Source organism: Periplaneta americana, chromosome 16 (genome assembly GCF_040183065.1).
Source record: "Periplaneta americana isolate PAMFEO1 chromosome 16, P.americana_PAMFEO1_priV1, whole genome shotgun sequence".
NCBI lineage: Eukaryota > Metazoa > Arthropoda > Insecta > Blattodea > Blattidae > Periplaneta > Periplaneta americana.
The window spans coordinates 178,113,021-178,132,924 of NC_091132.1; the positions used below are offsets into that span (position 1 = coordinate 178,113,021).

Genomic DNA, 19,904 nt, shown 5'->3' on the forward strand with positions numbered 1-19,904 from the left:
TTTAAACTCTATTATCATGCTATATTAACCCCATTTAGCCCTTCACCTCCTTGTTTGGGTAGGAGCCGCCACTGCTTTATATTACCCCTTAACAAGTTTCTGATTGTTCCATATTTATTCAATGCCGGCCATCATAGCGGAATTTTGGCAGCTCGATAGCTGGTGTTGTGTTCTTGGGGTTGGGTACTCTGCAATTGGACGAAATAACGCGTAAGATTTCGAATGAGGTTTGCTAGTTTTCAATTGCTGCACGCGTTCTCATTTTTAGTGAAAAAAGGCGTGCATAAATGAATTCGATTCGTTCAATCTGGCATGCATTGCCTGAATGCGTGAAGTTGAAAGGAAAGATCAACTGTATATACAGTATTTATTATAACGTTTTTGAGTTTGAGCGAACCTTTACCCGCGGAAACCACGGCTTCCTTTGTTACCCTTCACAGCCTAACTGTCCGTCATAGAAATAGTGAAATGTGTTTGTGATCTCAGATCTGGAAAAGAGCAATTTTTGCAACTCCATAGGTAAAGATGGATTGCTACAACTCTGATAAGATATCAAAGAACAATTCTGAAGAATCTCCAGTGATCACTTTTCCCATAGTAAAGTGTGAAACTGAGGTGAGGTGCTGTTTTTCACATGGGGGAGCTATAATTAATATTCTCAGTATCCTGATAATAATAATTATAGATAGATTTATTCGTTCCATAATATTCTTACATTTGCTTTATAGCATAGAATAAAGAACATGTCCAATTCTTACGTTTAACAATAAAATGCAATACATATAAAATGCAAATATGAAATACTGTATGTACAGAATTAATACCTTAATAACAATATTTTATACAATGTAATATGTTTACCGTTTAATAGTATTATAACATTTACACAGTACTGTGAAATGTCAAGAATTCATCTACAGAATAGAAAGTGTGAGATATTAAGTAATTTTTTAGTTTTACCTTAAATAATGCAGGGTTTTGGCTATGATTCTTAATGTCTTCAGGAAGACTATTGAACATTTTTATCGCCATGTAACGTACTCCCCTTTGAAAGCATGATAAATTTGATGATGGCGTATGAAAACCATTGCTTCTGCGGGTATTTATACTATGTATGGCTGAGTTAGTTGGAAAATTTTCTTTATTACATAAGAGGAAATTTATTGTAGAGTATACTGTATGTATTGATTTGTTAAGGTTAGAATCTCTAATTTTTTTTTTAATAATCTACATGATTCTCTAGCCTTTGCTTCAGCTATTATTCTAATGGCCCTTTTTTTGTAATAATATATTTTTTACTATCTGCAGAATTTCCCCAAAATATTATTCCGTAGGACATAATGGAATGAAAATAGGCAAAATATATTGTCTTTAAGATACTGCTGTTTAGAAATTGTTGTAACGACCTAATTGCGAAGCATTCTGAGCTAAGGTTATGGTTAATACAATCAAAAGCTTTGGAGAGATCACAGAATATCCCTCCTACTTGTAATTTTTTATTAATAGCTTCCAGAATTTTATCAGTTAAATTAAACGTCGCTTTCTCAGTTGATTTATTCTTTCTGAATCAAAATTGTTCCGGAATGAGTATGTTGTATCTATCAAGATGATGATATACTCTCTTATATATAATTTTTTCGAAGACCTTTGAGAAGACTGGTAGAAGGGATATGGGCCTGTAGTTTTCGGGCGAGGTTCTGTGCCCTTTCTTGAATAAAGGAATAACAACTGAATATTTCAGTCGCTCTGGAAATACACCATTAAACATTGAAAAGTTGTCCACACCTGTTGAGTAACGGTCAGCGCGTCTGGCCGCGAAACCAGGTGGCCCGGGTTGGATTCCTGGTCGGGGCAAGTTACCTGGTTGAGGTTTTTTCCGGGGTTTTCCCTCAACCCAATATGAGCAAATGCTGGGTAACTGTCAGTGTTGGACCCCGGGCTTATTTCATCGGCATTATCACTTTCATCTCATTCAGACGCTAAATAACCAAAGATGTTGATACTGATACTGAAATAAAAATAAAAAAAACATTGAAAAGTTACATAGGCCTAAATAAGACAGGGGCTTGGCTATTATTTGTGAACTGGCTTTTAATATTTTACTAGTAATTTCATCATATCCCGAGGAATTTTTAGACTTTAATTGCTTTAGAATTGTTTGTGCGAAACTTCGGTATCTTCCATCACTACACCATTTCTAGCCTCCTATCACGTAAATAAATCCTTGAACTAACCCACTAACCTTGGCACATACCTCGGTTTAATGTCACTTAGCTATCCCCTCATTTAACCCATAAACAAACTTAATCAGACGTCAGTCCCGTGTGTGGCGTGGAGCGATATCGATGGTTGGCTTTTGTTAGCTTACAGCGTTCGAGATTTCAACTGTAGTTTGGTTATTTTAATTTGAAATGAGTTAACTGTCAGTACGGTACTTAACTTTGTTAATATAAAGAGAAATTTGAAGTAATATGTATATATTGTTAAATGTTTATTTGTCGTTCTGGCTAACACTAGCGCAGCGAATAGGTATTTCCAACGAGTTAGAAAGAGAAACATATAGAGTGGCCATGTTTGAACGACCGTCCGCCATGAACTTATGCGCCCAAAACAAAGTGGGCGTGGCGATAAGTGACATTAGTATCGTCAGCTGTCAAAATTTCGTTTGCATAAATCAGTTAAACTGAAGTGGAAAAACCTAGTATTTCGTCAAATACGTGCTAGGAACTTAATCTAAACTTATATACGCTAAATTTAAAACACTTGAGCTATTCGTAGAAGGAATGCTTAAAAGAATAACCTAAGCAAAATTTTCATGCAGTATGACAAGAAGTCCTAGCAAATATACTGAAGAAAATGTTAATATTCCTAGGTTCTTTTAAATGCGACCTGCAAGATTGCCCATAAAATGAACGAGTATGATTCGGATGATTTTATTAAATTGTTTTCCCAGTCTCTACATGTTGCAAAACTATTTATTATAAAATAAGATATAGAATGAAAGTAGGCCCTAACTGTAGTAAACAACCTTTATCTCCAAGCTTGTAACGTGGGTAAAACATGACCAAACACACTTTCAGTTTTTTTTTTTTTTGTTACAGTAGAGTATAATTATCGAAATGTGAATGTGAGGCGAACAACCGACTGGTCTGTCTGAGCCTTTCAAGGGCTGTGGCACCACAGATAATTATTAGTGTATAATTGAGCACCCACGTACAATAATGGGGTAAGTAGTTACGAAATATATTCATACTTACCCCATTATTGCACGTGGGTGCTCAATTATGTTCTTTCATGTCCTTCCAGTCAAAATACTAACAACAATACGACCTACCCCAGAGTTTTGCGTTATTTTGGATGTGAGTGTCGAAATACAATGCTAATATTTGATTGCTATTACTGGGTTTGAAACGGAATTGTAGCGGTTTTATTCGTATTTAGTTTAACTTTATTAATAGCGAACCATTCAGTTGATTAATCGTTTGTCTTCGAAATAGGCCTACTTTTTATAAGCTACAGCTCATCGTCTTCTTGTACAAGCAGTAAGGACAGAAGGAGCAGAAATGAAGGATGCCGGTGTCGAAATACAGTTTTAATATTGTATTGCTATTTGTTTTTCACTGGGTCTGAAACGGAATTGTATTGGTTTTATCCGTATTTAGTTTAAGTACATTACCAGTGAACCATTTATTTTGTTTGTGCCGGGCGTTGTTACACATTTATGCATGAAAAAAAAATGCTGCTAATTAACAAAACTATGGACTTAACTTCATAAAATTTACATGAAATATGATATATCAATTGTATTTTTCCTTTTGACATTGCAGTTATATATAGCACACACAACAGGCATGTTTTTTCTTCGTTTTTTTTTTTTTGTACTTCTTACCTCCGTTATACAACATTGTAAGCAGACGAATTTTTACAAAGGTGGGCGCTTAGATCAAATCTGCCGTGTTTCGCAGTGGCACCGCAAAGAGCGCTGTACAGGACAACATGGCCACTCTATAGTCTTTCTAACTCGTTGGGTATTTCCCTTCCTAGTCCGCTTATAAATCTTCAACTGTTCCACACCTCTTCACTCAGTACTGCTGACTGAAGTTATTGTAACGCGGAATGTACAAATGAAGATAGATTGCAAAATGTGTGTATTTTCTCATAATTATTTTTTCTCTATGACGGTTTTTGAGTGCTTATGCCGTTAATACAACTTATGTGTTCCTCACATTACAGCGCATCCTGTCTTGTCTTTCTTATCTTTACGTTTGCTTGTGACTAAAAACCGCAACATATTCATCTCCATTACATCGCACCTCTAATTGAAAACGTAATTTACTACATTATGCAACAATTTTTCTTTCTGCGAAATATAGGCTAACACTATAAAATCCTATTATTTTCAACATAATGTCGTTACAAATTCAACGATTCATACTTCCAAAATCACCAGAAGTACCTATGCGCTAGTTTCTCCATGATTTTTTTTTCTGAACTCGTTGGTATACAATGCTGAGGAAAGACGAACGTAGACTTGACCATCGTTGAAGCGAGAAAATTTGCAATGCTATTTATAACCAATAAATAAACAAATGAAAATATATTTATATACTTGTTATATTTAATCGATGTTGAAATGGTGTGCAGTGTACAATAATGGATCTAATGTAGCCAATATCTGATACCAACAATTAGCAACATTCGTATTAGTTTTTAAAAATTCTATTGCATTTTTTAGTTGTTCTTTTCCATTGAAACCTTTCGAATGTGATTCATATGTGTGTATGAAGTGAATTCTGAGTTCTGTAATAAAATACCGTACTTAACCGGAAGGACATATTTACAATTAAATCATATACATTATATATTCTTTCGTTCAGTCGTAATTTCGGTGTTGATGTATTGAAAGTAATTGCGAATGTGTCCTTTTTAAAAATGGGATATCGTAAAATTGTTTGTAATTGTTGTTTTCTTGATAATTTTGTTTACGTGATTGTTATCGAAATTAAAGAGATATGCTAATGTAAAATAATTGAAAGTGCCCAATTAAGATGTGTCGTTTTACTGCAGGAACAGAATGTTTTGGATCAAAATATGATTAGTGTAAAGGAGGAATATGTTGACCAGAGCCATGATCTCGTATCTGATGTGAAATTTGAAGATCTGGAGGCAATTTCGTTGACTGTAGTCAAACATGAACCAGAGGTGAGTGGAGCACAAGGAATGCACTGTGTGTTCTTCTTTCAGTGTTTAGCTTGTATTTTGATTGACTTATACATTTTGGGGGTGCCTACCTTCCCATATTATCCGGGATCTCCTGTATTTATCCCTAATTTTTAACAGTGTCCAGGCTCCCATATTATTCTTCTCCTCCAGCATTTTTCTCCTTTATTTTTTCACAGTGTAAAAATTTTTATACTTAACATTTGATTATCCCACGAATGATTATAATATCACTAATTTAGTTATTCAAGAAATGCATTAAAATGTGCAGTGTTTATAGAAACTAATGCTTGCCAGAAATGGGTTTTAATGCTCACCCGTCTAAAATGAAGCCAAGCTAATGTTATCAATTTAAAAGAACTACCTAGTTTTGTCCTAAGCATACGGAATAATAATGCTCATACAAGAGGATGTTTTACCTCATGATCCATAATTTGACAGATGTTCGAAGCATGAGCACGACACATTTAATCAAATCAGAGCTGAAAACTGCAGTCGACTTCAACTATTACGCGAGGCAAAATCTATCTCAAAATAATTTTAATTTAAGCCTAGCTGCCGAAGTGTACAATAAAGTTATTTTTTTAGTAACAACCGAATAATTTGTCTCCATTTCAATCGACATCAATACAAATGCCGGCAGTCATTCCTGTCCCTGAGTATTCCTGCAGTATGTTTCGATCCTTTATATTGCCGAAAATGATCTCTCTATAGAAGCACTAGTTGAAGGAAACGCTGAAATAAGTGTGCACAAAAAATAAAATAAAAAATTCCGGGAATGTATCACTGTCTAATAGCAATTGCTTCAAAAATTTCAAGAGATCACTGATATTTTGGTTGCATAATCTACATAAAATACTGTAAATACACGAAACTTCCAAATACACGTATTTGACACTGAATAACTTCCAGGATCAAAACGAAACAAAATGCTGGCAGTGCGTCAACTCAGAATAAGTGAAACATACAAAAGTAGGGTAGGGGTGATGGGAATGTTTGGGAAAGTTTCTTTTTGTACAACAGTTCAATAGGGATATCCTGAACTAGCACCAACAGATAGCGCACGTGTACTTTAAGGGATGCGCTTTGCGTGTGCATTTGTTTTCTGGTATATAAGCATTGAGTATTTACGTAGTGTTTTACTACATTAAATACTAGTAAAACAACTCAAAATGCCAAACTTTTGTTGTGTTCCTGTATGTAACAACCAGGGAAAGCCTTTTGTCTTCATTCAGGTCCCGAAATATTCTGAATATATGCTTTAAACCTTAAAAATTTAACTAATTAAATTGCGCCTCAAAAGTGCTAGCTATTAAACGAAGTAACTACTACAAATAAGGAATTGCTGGCTACAGTTTCATTTTGGAAGAGGAAAAAGAAAAATTAATGAAAACATATGCAACCTCGACAGCGAGTCATGTTAGCTTAAATTAATGCAGTAGTTGTAGGAGTCTCCGAAGTTTACGCCTGCAGTAAACTCTCGATAAACTGGGATGTTTATTATCTAGGACGATCCCTAGTGAAATCCATTTCGTGAATGTTTTTAAAGTGCTGCAGATGAATTATTAAAACCATGTTTTTACTTCAAATTTTCAAAATCATCCTAGATAGTGTTCAAAACTGCATGTTCTTAACCTACAAAACCCAGGAATAATCGTGATATTACTGCAATCATATTATATCATCTTATCAAACATTGTATTTGATCTTTCTGCAACTAGAGAAAAAAATACGAGGAATTCAATCTCGACTGTCCTTCCCTATAAAGAAAAACACATTGGTGGCTGCGAATCCTGTTTTTAGCGTACAATACTAATGATTAAAGAGTAATATTCGCATTCGGCAAAGTTCCTATACCTTTTATTTATTTATTTTTTTATTCGTGCACCTCGTTCTCAAAGTTTTCGTTTAGTTCAAGTTACTCGTATCTATATTCTACATACTGCAGATTTCCCCATCGATCTCCTAAGGGGAATTGCTGAGTATTATACAAGATTACGCTATTATTTACATTAAATTAAATTATGACGTAAGAAAATACTGAATTGTATTAAATTATACCAGGTTATACAAAATAATCTATATATATAATTTGAACTGGTAATGGAAATTACGGAGAAATGGCTGAACGGATTTTAATAAATGAACCCTCATTTTGAAGCTTGGAACTCAAAGTTTTTCAGAAAAATAGTAGTTTTCAGTGAAATGTCAATTTTTCAACATAATTTTCCTATTTTCCAAAATCCATCTGTCGTCAGTTTTGAGAACTAGCTAATTGCATTTCAGAATAAAACAAAACACACCACAGTAAACAATATTAAGGCTCATTCACAATGAAAATTAAACATAACGTAAGCGTTAACTTAAGGCCCATTCACAATGAAAATTAAACATAACCGTAACATAAACACAGAAGTTTGCGCCCAGGCTACCAAACGGGATCATTCACAATGATTCACATAAGCATTGACATAAACATTACCGTAAGACGTTAACATGAAAGTTTGCAAACTCCAAACTTTCATTGTTTATGCTTACGTGATTTGCAAACAGAACACAATCGTGGAAGTATACGACAGAATATGAGGAAATGGCGTCGTTGTTATGTTTCCATGGTTACCAAGTATGTTTGCGGTTATGTTTATGTTCCCATCGTGAATGATGATATGACTTTTTGATTTTATATTCTTAAGTTAACGCTTACATTATGTTTAATTTTCATTGTGAATGAGCCTTTAAGAAATAAACGTTAAGGTAAAATCAAGATCATTCACGATGGGAACATAAACATAACAGCAAACATACTTGGTAACCATGGAAACATAACAACGACGCCATTTCCTCATATTCTGTCGTATACTTCAGCGCTCCACAATTGTGTTCTGTTTGCAAATCATGTAAGCATAAGCATGAAAGTTTGGAGTTTGCAGACTTTCATGTTAACGTCTTACGGTAATGTTTATGTCAATGCTTATGTGAATCATTGTGAATGATCCCATTTAGTAACCTGGGCGCAAACTTCTGTGTTTATGTTACTGTTATATTTAATTTTCATTGTGAATGGGCCTTTACACGATGGCCATGATCTGCAAGAATGCTGACACATTTAGAGCTCAAATTAAATTAGTTATTAAATACTTAACTTACTAAAAATAATTTACAAGTTCGATTCTGTGGTGTGTAATTTTCTGGGTACAGCTGTGTATTGGATATTAAAAACTACAAAACTTAGGGTGGTTTGATGAAATATTATTATAGTTAATACCACGATGTGACTATTTTTCATTAATTATACAAATTAATGCTATATTGATGATATGAAAGTGAAATGTTTTGGGGTTATATAAGTAGATGTAGAGAATAACTATTAGATTTTGATTTCTATATTTTACTGAGTGGCTGCTATATAGTATATGTAGTATATGTTACTGAAAGCTACAAAACTTACGTAAGTTAATAATATTATTAAAAATCAAATATTTTTATAGTTATTAATCAAGTGGGGTTGGGTCTTTTTCATATATTTAATGGCGGTGTGGTGTAGATATTAATATGGATGGTTCTCTTCAGTATTGGCTTGAGAGAGAGTATCTTTCATTATTACGGAAGCAAATAACTTTCAGAATGTCTGGTATTCTTCATTGAAAATAAATCTGAAAAATGTTTATTTGAACATCTAATGAACTTAGCCTGCAGCATTTGCTGCACAAGCCACTAGTTATAAATATAATTTTGACACGCACAGATATCCAACAAATGGGAGAACGTAATCAACTGTAGCATATGACATAATATAGCCCTACAACATGTTGTGCTGCATAGAACTCTCCTGCCATCTAACGGTAAAACTTCGCATAAGATATCCCTGTTAAACAAAAGCAGGTAGTGGTGGTTTTTGCACAGTTTCCCTTCATACACAAGGAATTTCTAGCCATCCAGTACAGTAAAGCACAAGGCATGGGTTGTGATCAGGCTGTAGCATGCGGATATATAGAGAACAACTTGTAAAGTTGGAAGTTGTCTTCTAATACCCTGTAATAAGTTGCTCATTTAAGACGTCTGTTTGTACTGCAGGAACTGAATTTCTTGGATCAGTATGTGACTGGTATAAAGGAGGAATATGAGGACAAGAGCCAAGATCTAACATCTGAGATACAAATTGAGGAAGATCCGGTGCCAATTTCATTCCCTGTGGTGAAATGTGAACTAAAGGTGAGTGAAATGCACTGTGTGTTCTTCTTCCAGTGTTTATCTGGACACTACCTCTTTACAACAGTACTTGCAGTGCCTTTTACTTTGTGTTACAGACAAAAAACACTTATCACACTTAAGGAAAGGTTGAGAAGATTAGACTGAAAATGTAATTGTATGTGCAGTGTCATTATCTAGGTTTGTCATGTAATTAATTAAGTTGAAATGCAATTAATTGAGATGATATATAATTTAGTTGATATGTAAATAACTTACGTATTTCTAGGAGGAGCACAGTGGCTTGGACACAATGAAAGAGGAGCCAAGTGTGGAAGTAACGGCAGGGGACAAGGAGGATTTTACCGAAAGGTGAGTGTGGTATGCGAGTTTTGACTTGGAGTGTCCATTGTATTTTAAGTTTCCATTTTCTTAACTGTCTAGAAACATATTCGAAAGCACTGTCTAAGTCATCCTGCAATAACACTGAAAACAACAAATTTTTACTTTTTGTTTTGTTTCGAAATAAAAATAGGTAATATTACTAATTCTGTCAGATGCGTTTCCAATTCACTGTGGGCTAAAGCAAGGAGATGCACTATCACTTTTACTTTTTAACTTTGCTCTAGAGTATGCCATTAGGAAAGTCCAGGGTAACAGAGAGGGTTTGGAATTGAACGGGTTACATCAGCTGCTTGTCTATGTGGATGACGTGAATATATTAGGAGAAAATCCACAAACGATTAGGGAAAATTCGGAAATTCTACTTGAAGCAAGTAAAGAAATTTGTTTGGAAGTAAATCCCGAAAAGACAAAGTATATGATTATGTCTCGTGACCAGAATATTGTACGAAATAGAAATATAAAAATTGTAAATTTATCTTTTGAAGAGGTGGAAATATTCAAATACCTGAGAGCAACAGTAACAAATATAAATAATACTCGGGAGGAAATTAAACGCAGAATAAATATGGGAAATGCCTGTAATTATTCGGTTGAGAAGTTTTTATCTTCCAGTCTGCTGTCATAAATCTGAAAATTAGAATTTATAAAGTAGGTATATTACCGGCTGTTCTTTATGGTTGTGAAACTTGGACTCTCACTTTGAGAGAGGAACATAGGTTAAGGGTGTTTGAGAATACGGTTCTTAGGAAAATATTTGGGGATAAGAGGGATGAAGTTACAGGAGAATGGAGAATGTTACACAACGCAGAACTGTACGCATTGTATTCTTCACCTGACATAATTAGGAACATTAAATCCAGACATTTGAGATGGGCAGGGCATGTAGCACGTATGGGCGAATCCAGAAATGCATATGGAGTGTTAGTTGGGAGATCGGAGGGAAAAAGACCGTTGGAAAGGCCGAGACGTAGTTGGGAGGATAATATTAAAATAGATTTGAGAGAGATGGGATATAATGATAAAGACTGGATTAATCTTGCTGAGGATAGAGACCAATGGCGGGCTTATGTGAGGGCGGCAATGAACCTGTGGGTTCCTTAAAACACAGAAAGTAAGTAAGAATATTAGTAATATATGTGTCCTAAATCTGAATTTTAAATTCAAATTGCCCCATCACGCACCATTTTTATGAGAATACTTATTGGCTTTTAATTTTCGCTGCTACTGATAAAATTACAACAACACACTAGGGATTGAAAATTTCTCATAATACTTGAAGAATGTGTATCGGATACAAAAATGATGTTACATAGTTTAAAACACAACCACAATAAACATATTTCTTGCGCATAATGAGAAAAATCTCGAAATTTGAACTTACATATAAAATAATTTTCTGAATGACTTCTGCTTATAACCAGACCAGAGACTGTATTTTACAAGGAAGCAACAATAGTCAGTAAGAATGCTGGATGATGATCTTCCTTTATATCGCCTATAAAATGCTTTGGAATCGTCATATGTTTCCCGCATAAATAATCCACTGAAAATGGGGGCGTTGTTCAAACATTTTGGCGAAGTAACTTTCGTGAAATAGAATTTTAGTAAGTCAGTTAATATCTATTGTATTATATTAGAGTACTTTAATTTTTTTTTAATCTTTATATATCTTCTTTTGTTTTTATCATCTTCCTACCATTTCTTCATTTGTTTGCCAACATTTCGAACTGCAAATTCCTTACAGTACTATAAAACACGGTTTGAGTCGTCATTTGTTTACAGAACAGTCACCTGAAAATGGCGGCTCCGTTCAAATATTTTGGTGAAGCTAACATTAGTGAAATAGAATTTCAGTGAGTCAGTTAATATATGTTTTATTGTATTGTAGTAATTTAATTTCTTCTAATCTTTATATATTTTCTTCTAGTCGTGTAATAGTAATTTAAATCCCACTCGAGTATTGTTTTTCTTTCTACATAAATCAAAACCTCTAGTGAGAATACTGTTGATAACATTGTTAATACTCGCACTACTGTATTTTCACAACTTTGTCATTGTCTTAACTGCTCTTTCGGTTTACCATATTTAGATCTTAAATTTAGACGATATGCTTGTGGATGGTTTTACTTACGGGTATATTGATACATTTAAAAGTTTTTGTGCAATGAGGACAAGTCATGATTTCTTCAGGAGGCTGTCAGTCCTTATTCAAAAGTGAAATATTAAATGTTAATAACTATTTTTCATGAAATCATACAATTCACGAACATTAAAATCAACAATAGTAAACATGCCTCTGTCGAAAATGTGTTAATCCCTCGCTAATATAATCAATATAAGCTACTTTACTCGTCATTAAAAGTGATAGGCTAATATATGGACGCACCACACTAGAACACCAATCAAGCCATATCATTAGTTGTGTCATGGAAAAAAATATAGAGAATGCTGAAATTTTTGGAACAGACATCGTATTTTTTATTTTAATCACCGACTTCTCTGTTTCTCAGAATCAGATTGTGATTCAGTCTAAGTCACACGAAATGTCAGGTGACTTTGGACTGAGAGATTTCTTAAAGAAAGAAGTGTAGTAAGAGTAGAAAATACGATGTTTTCCCTATAAAATATGTTTTACATACATCAAGAGTCCACACCCATGGAGTAATGGTCAGCGCGTCTGGCTGCGAAACCAGGTGGCCCGGGTTCGAATCCCGGTCGGGGGAAGTTACCTGGTTGAAGTTTTTTCCGGGGTTTTCCTTCAACCCAATACGAGCAAATGCTGGGTAACTTTCGGTGCTGGACCCCGGACTCATTTCACCGGCATTATCACCTTCATATCATTCAGACGCTAAATAACCTAGATGTTGATACAGCGTCGTAAAATAACCCAATAAAATAAAAAAAAAAATACATCAAGAACAAAAATTTTGAGACAAGGTTAAACCTGTAATGGTAATATTCCTCCTGCTTTAAGAAAATAGTCTTGGCTAGTAGAAGAGGAAGTTTTTTTGCCTTGCTACTAATGGCTCCTCTAGACGTATTGACATCATAGCGTACTCCCAGACTACCAAGAAAGTTTATATAATTGATCCTACCATAAGGATTGAAATGGGGAGTAGCCAGCCGAAGGATGTCAATAAAGAAAAGATCAACATTTATCTGCCAACAGTTGATTACTTCAAAGCAAAATACCAGCTTGAAGACATTGAGGTGGTTGGTCTTCTTATTGGAGCTCGTGGTTTGATTCCCAAGTTCTTTGAAAGCTTCAGGAACTACCACTGACACTTACTTCAGTTTTGAAACGCTCTTGCCAAATTTTGAGTCATCATATTCACTCTGTTTAACTTTTTTTTCTTCACTTTATAATTTATATACTTTTATTTTAATTTTCTTTATGCTCGACCATGCCGAAATGTAGTAATTATACACCTGGTAGTAGCCCTTTAATGCACCTCATTAAAGTACACCTATTCATTAAAGTTCAGGTGTTCAGCCAATGACAAATCACCTTTGTACCATTACAAAACCACAAGTATCGATTATTCTCGGATATGCAATCGAAAGACAATTAGCGAAAAGTCACGGAGGCTGGAAATCCAATACTGTGGCAGAAGGTTATGTTCTGTTACTATAATAATTAGCGTTAATTGAAAATAATATTCAAATAAATTCAATTTGTAATCTCGTTTTTCAATTCTAAATCAATTTCCGGGTTTTATCAAGATTAATGTTCATTTTATTCTCTAGATTATATCGAGGTCAATGACATTCGTGGCTCGGAAAAAATCAATACTTTCGCGTCTGCGCACATCTCACAATTCAGGTGAGTTCGCTACTCACTTACATAACCATAACATGACCTACTTTTGAATAATTTCAAGTTAGAAATATGGTCGAGCATAAAGTCTTATGAAATTGCCTATAATGGTAATTAAGACGCTCGTATGAAAATTGTGGAACTCGTTTGCGCTCGTTTCATAAACATCCTCGCGTCTTAATCACTACCATTTTAGGCTCGTTGCATAAGGTACTATTCTACAAAATTTATGTAAACATTTAATACTGTAAAATTCATGTAGGAGAGTATACTGAGTTCTTCTGGGCTACCTCCAATGGGAGGCAGTTATTATTATTATTATTATTAATATTATTATTATTATTATATTACTTTTGTTTCATATTATATAGTCAGTAATTCAATGTATACTTGTTGCAACTATTTTATAGACTAATAGTAATATTGTCGCCAGAATTGCAGATGTCACTGAAATGACTGAATCATCAGAATTCGACGGTATTGCATATGAAGAGAAGGAAACTGTATGTGAAATTTCCCAGAATTCAATTTCCTCGGGAACACATGTGTGGACTCATGAAGATGAAAAGCAATTGGAATTCGAAGTTTCTGAAATACGCTTCTCGAATTCAGAAAAATTAATCAGGCATTTAAACAAGGAGGAAAGCTTAACTTACAAATGCGATGTTTGCGGTAACTGTTTTTCGAATTCCGAATCCTTAAAAAGCCATGAAAGTGTGCACAAACGCGAGAACCGTTTCAGATGTGATGTTTGCGGCAAGTGTTTTTCGAAACCTGGTAACCTAAAATGCCATGAACGTGTGCATACCGGCGAGAAGAGTTTCAAATGTGATGTTTGTGGTAAGTGTTTTTTGAAACGTGATAACCTAAAAATTCATGAACGGGTGCACACTGGCGAGAAGAGTTTCAAATGTGATGTTTGTGGTAAGTGTTTTTCGACATCTGGTAACCTAAAAAGCCATGAACATGTGCACACAGGCGAGAAACGTTTCAAGTGTGATTTGTGTGATAAGTATTTTTCCCAATTGAATAATCTCAAAACACACAAATACTTGCATACAGGTGAGAAACCATTCAAATGCGAATATTGTGGTTTGTGTTTCTCGCAGCGAGGTAACCTAAAAATTCACGTACGTCGGCACACAGGCGAAACACCTTACAAATGCGATGATTGTGGCATGTGTTTCTCCACAAAATGTAGCCTAAAAGTGCATATGATTGTGCACACATGCGAAAAACCTTTCAAATGTGATATTTGTGGTAGGGGTTTTTCGAAACGTTGTAACCTAAAAGTCCATGATCGCGTACACACGGGCAAGAAACCTTTCAAATGTAATATTTGTGGTGTGTGTTTCGCCCAACCTATTAGTCTCAAAAGGCATGAACCCGTGCACACAAACGAAAAACCTTTCAAGTGTGATGTTTGTTGTACTTTTTTCTCGAATTCTTCTAACCTAAAAACACATCAACGTGTACACACGGGCGAAAAACCATTCACATGCGATCTTTGTGGTGTCTGTTTCGCCAAACGTATTAACCTGGAAAGTCACGTACGTAGTCTGCACATAGGTGAAAAACCTTTTAATTGCGATTATTGTGGCAAATGTTTTTCCACGAAGACTTGCCTAAGACTCCATATACGTGTCCACACAGGCGAGAAACCTTTTAAATGTGATGTTTGTGGTAAGTGTTTTTCGAATTATTCTAACCGAAGAGCCCATGAACGCGTACACAGGCGAGAAATCCTTCAAGTGTGATGTTTGTGGTGTGTTTTTCTCGCAAGCAAGTTTTCTAAAAAGGCATAAAGAGTTGCACAACCGACAAACCTTTCAAATGTGTTGATTGTGCTTTTCCGAGTGTAATACAAAAAATATACTGTATAAAGATTTGCGTACCCGTGAGAAATCCATTAAATGACATGTCTGCTGTCTATTTTATTTCATTAGCTAAATTCTATGAACGACGGCATACAGACCAGATCCTTTTCAAGTGCGATAATTGTGATGTTTCTCCGCCAAAAGTGGCTTAAAAATCTATGTAATGCTTTACAGAATCTAGTAAACATTCAAATGTGAAGTTTGGGGTAAGTGTTTGTCGAATTCCAATAATCTAAAAATACATAACCGCTAGCACACCGGGGTGAAATCATTCAAATGTGATTTTTGTGGTGTTTATCGAATTCAAGTTGCCTTAAAATCGATGAATTTGTGTACAGTAGCGGCAAAAAAAAACCGGACCGACCCGTGCAGCTGATACAAAAGAATCTTGTGCTGTGTATTGTGTCAAACTGTGGTAATTTTAATATTGTTAGTGAAGCCAGAGGTATGTACTGCTATTTAATGTAAAAATACGCATTTATCTTTGCCGAATGGAGGTAGAAATGTAATATTAATGCCAGATGAAAATAAAAGTCTCAAAGTATTTTTGTCTATAAGTTTAAGGCACTGAAGGAAACAAAAGACTGTAAGAATCGAACAAGACCAATATATTTCATTGTTGTGTTTAATTATACAAGGTGGATGTGTTTTGTGACTAGAACAATTTGAATCTGTGACTCTGATATCAGCTACAATGGTCGGTCCGGTTTTCTGCCACTCCTGTACACAGGCTTGAAGTCTTTAAAATCTGATGTTTATGGTAAGTGCTTCTAATGGAATAATCTAAAAATGGGTCGACCTGTTTGGCGAGTTGGTATAGCGCTGGCCTTCTATGCCCAAGGTTGCGGGTTCGATCCCGGGCCAGGTCGATGGCATTTAAGTGTGCTTAACCTCTGCAGTTGCGAGCGTCGTTAAATAAACCATAACACATTCTAAAAATGCACACCAAGTGAGAAACTTTTGAAAACACATCTTTGCGATATTTGTTTCTCTCAATCGACTATTTAGAAATACCCATGATCGTTGGGGTAGAGGCAAGGAACCCAGCAAATAGAGATTATAAAGAATGGACACTCCGCGTCGGTACCTTTGATGTAGACGGACTGATTTCAATGACCTTCAAGCCAGCTAAAGCGTCAGATTCTGCTTTCTCCCTAGAGTTGGCGCTGACATCACACCAGCTAGCAGTCGACACAGCGGAAATATAACACATATAATTAATACATCTAGGTACATTATGTACTCAAATAAAATAAATTGGATCCATAAAATAATAAATCCTTCATTAACTTTATAATGAGAGTTGAGACGTTGACCCCAACAACAATTAAAATATGTAATGATTTGATAGCACTGAAAATGGAAAAAAAAAAACTCTTACGAGAAGTAAAACCATATACCTATATTATATTATATATAAATATTAAACGAATTCGATACTTAATTTTATAATGTATTATATTATTTTATAATACAATGTATTATATCTGAAATATAAAATATTATTATTACAACTAGTTTGTCACTGAGAAATAAGGAAAAGCTGTTAACTTGAATTTATTTGAAGCAATTTGGATTATGCAATAAGGTAGGCGATGTTTGGATCCTGTGTCTCAATTCTATTCTGAATTATTATCTTAGCGCCGAATGGGTGTGTGAGTTGTGTGGGCAGAGATGCAAACAATATCACATCACAGAGTACCGTGCAAGAACAAAATCGATCTCTGAATACAGCGAAGAATAACTAATACCCTAGATCATATAATCTAGGCTAATACCCATTCGGGTGATCCTTTCATCATATTTCATTATTATCTTAGCGTATGCTCGATTACACTACCTCTAGCGCTTGAAAGTGGAACTAACCGCTGGCGCACAGAGAAACAAAACACAGGGAAATTCGCTCAGTGTCCATTCTTTATAATCTCTATTCGCTGAGGAACCTTTCAACTGCGATGTGCGTGGTGTTTCTTGGGTAACCTAAAAGGCAAGAATGCCTGCACACTATCTATCAAAGATGTTGATTGTGGAATATAATTCTCGCACTCGAGTAGGCTAGAATGCCATCTACTCATGGACGTAAGTGAATGACATTTCAAATGCTAAGTTTAAAGTAAGTTTTTGAAAGTTTAGTTTATTAAAAAGCCTGTACAGAGGCTAGAAATTTTTTCACATTTGAGGTTTGTGGTGTGTTTCTCGGAATCGTGTGGTTTAAAAAGCCATGAACTATTGCACGTATCCGAGACACCTTTGAAATGCGATGTTTGTAATAGTTGCTTTTGAGGAGTAGTATTTTAAAGTAGCATTAACTGCCTGGACACAGGCTAGAAACCTTTCAAATATTATGTTTGTAGTGTTTCTTGAACTGAAGTAGCTTAAAAGGAAATGATTTAATGCACCCATGCAGGAAATTTTACAAATGCGATGGCTCATCTTCGGTGACGAGTAGTGTAATTACGTTTTGGTTATCCACTGTCGCCAACATGTCCAGGAATTTATCTCTCACATAGCCTAATTCTAGTACCGCTATTTAAAAAAAAAATCTTCTGTCATGCACAGAACCAATATCCAAGATTTCCTTTTTGGCTCCACTAACAATCTGGACATTTATAGAAAAATAACCTTTCCTGTTCCTGAAAATTTCTGCATTATTTCCTCCGGGACTTTTAATAGGCACATGTGTGCCATCAATAACACCGACAACTCCCGGGACACCAGCTTTCTTAAATAAGTTTACTTTTAATGCATTGAATGCCTCTACAATTGCTGGAAATTTTATGAACCTTTTAATATAACGCAATATTAATTCGGAAACTTCCGAAATTATTCTGCAAAGTTTAGGCTGAAGTACGTGATACAGATCTGCACATACCAACTTAAAATAATGTATTCTGTGTTAATAAAGTTGTTGTGATTGATTCTGTTGTGAGAAATAGACCTAGTGTAATTACGACCTACCTGAAATGATGATGTTGCAAAAAAATATTAATGCTATGAACAGTTTCAACTGCGATGGGAGTCGCAACTCTCTGTTGTCTGCAACATATTTGTCTATTAAAGGCATTAAAATATCAACGGCTGTGGTCTTGCGAAAATGATATCATTTCTTAAATACCAGTTCACTTCTCCATGTCTCTAATATACCTTTTTGGGACACGTATATCTTCCTCATTTCGTACAGCGACTCCAGAAAATCCTCAAAATCATTCTAGTTATCCATTTTGAATATGAGTGTTCACTTACGGGTATAGATCAGCTCACTTAAGTAATCGCTTATGTGATTGAGGGACATCTATGAATTAGAAAGGGTTCACTCATTTATAAGGGACGACTGCTAATTCCGCCCTTAGGGTCGAATTCATAGTCGTCATTTATCAAATGACGAAACACTTAAGTAATGAGCATTTCCTTAGCACTTATTTTAAATCGTATTACAGAAACGCTACTCTTTCATATGGATTAATCATTCCCTTGACATCGAAAGGAATATGGCGACATGGCTAGACGTGAACGCTTTCGTACATTCAGTTGTTTTCTTACGCCTTCAAATTGTTAAATCAACATTATTATCGTACACAAATATAGAAGTAAATATTATAGGGCTCAAGATTTTACAAAATGTCTAGAAATCATTTTATAGAAGAAGAAGAAAGGCGTGAGCTAAGAGAAATAGTTATGAAATATAGTGATATCGTCGAAAGTAAAAAAAATTGATAATAAATTGTTCTCTCCAAAGGATGAAACTGGCATGGCACATAATTGCAGTTGAGTTTAATACAAATTTCGGAAGTATATCTGTAAGTAAATCATTTTAATTTATTTTTCAGTAATTTTTATGGAAACAAAGTGGATGTGGTATAATTACGAACATTTGAACAGCTTACTGTATTCCTTGAGTACAATACAGTAGCGTGCAAATTAATCCGAACAACGTAATTACTTATGCAAAATACACCCAAACGGGATAAAAAAAAAAAGGATCTAAGACATACCTCAGTAATCTATGTGGCCTCCCTTGTTCCTAATAACAGCTCTGAGACGATTTGGCATGGATTCCACTAATTTCCCACAAATATTCTTCATTTCTTCATCGCAAAACCATACACCAATGAGGGCAGAAATCATCTTCTCCTTTGTAGAACAATCCATTTTTTTGCATTCTTCTTTTGCAAATTGACCACAAGTTCTCAATGGGGTTGTTGATGTGTGAGTTGCCTGGCCAGGGGAGTACCTGAATATTCTTCTTGTTGAAGAATTCTGTAGTTTTTCGAGACTTATGGCATGGTGCCAGGTCTTGTTGGAACACACCTCTGCCATCCGGAAATGACTTTTGCAGCTGGGGTACGATTCTGGTTTCCAATAAGTTAATATATTTGTCAGAATTCATCATTCCCTTG

The 19,904-nt window shown here is 35.0% G+C and overlaps 1 protein-coding gene across 1 annotated transcript; it reads left to right on the top strand.

Annotated features, from left to right (window-relative positions):
- The first annotated feature begins 463 nt into the window (after positions 1-463).
- Positions 464-18,423, top strand: LOC138692052 (zinc finger protein ZFP2-like). The gene is made up of 5 exons (XM_069814909.1): positions 464-615; positions 5,068-5,202; positions 9,295-9,432; positions 9,698-9,780; positions 14,064-18,423. Exons 1-5 carry the CDS (start codon positions 526-528, stop codon positions 15,385-15,387), a joined length of 1,770 nt encoding a protein of 589 aa, XP_069671010.1. The 5' UTR covers positions 464-525; the 3' UTR covers positions 15,388-18,423.
- The last annotated feature ends 1,481 nt before the right edge of the window (positions 18,424-19,904 follow it).

Bases quoted from the DNA above. Each gene is read 5' to 3' on its own strand.
- LOC138692052 (XM_069814909.1), top strand. From the start codon at position 526: ATGGATTGCTACAACTCTGATAAGATATCAAAGAACAATTCTGAAGAA. The intron at 616-5,067 runs GTGAGGTGCTGT...GTTTTACTGCAG, and splicing joins TAGTAAAGTGTGAAACTGAG to GAACAGAATGTTTTGGATCA. The intron at 9,433-9,697 runs GTGAGTGAAATG...ACGTATTTCTAG, and splicing joins TGGTGAAATGTGAACTAAAG to GAGGAGCACAGTGGCTTGGA.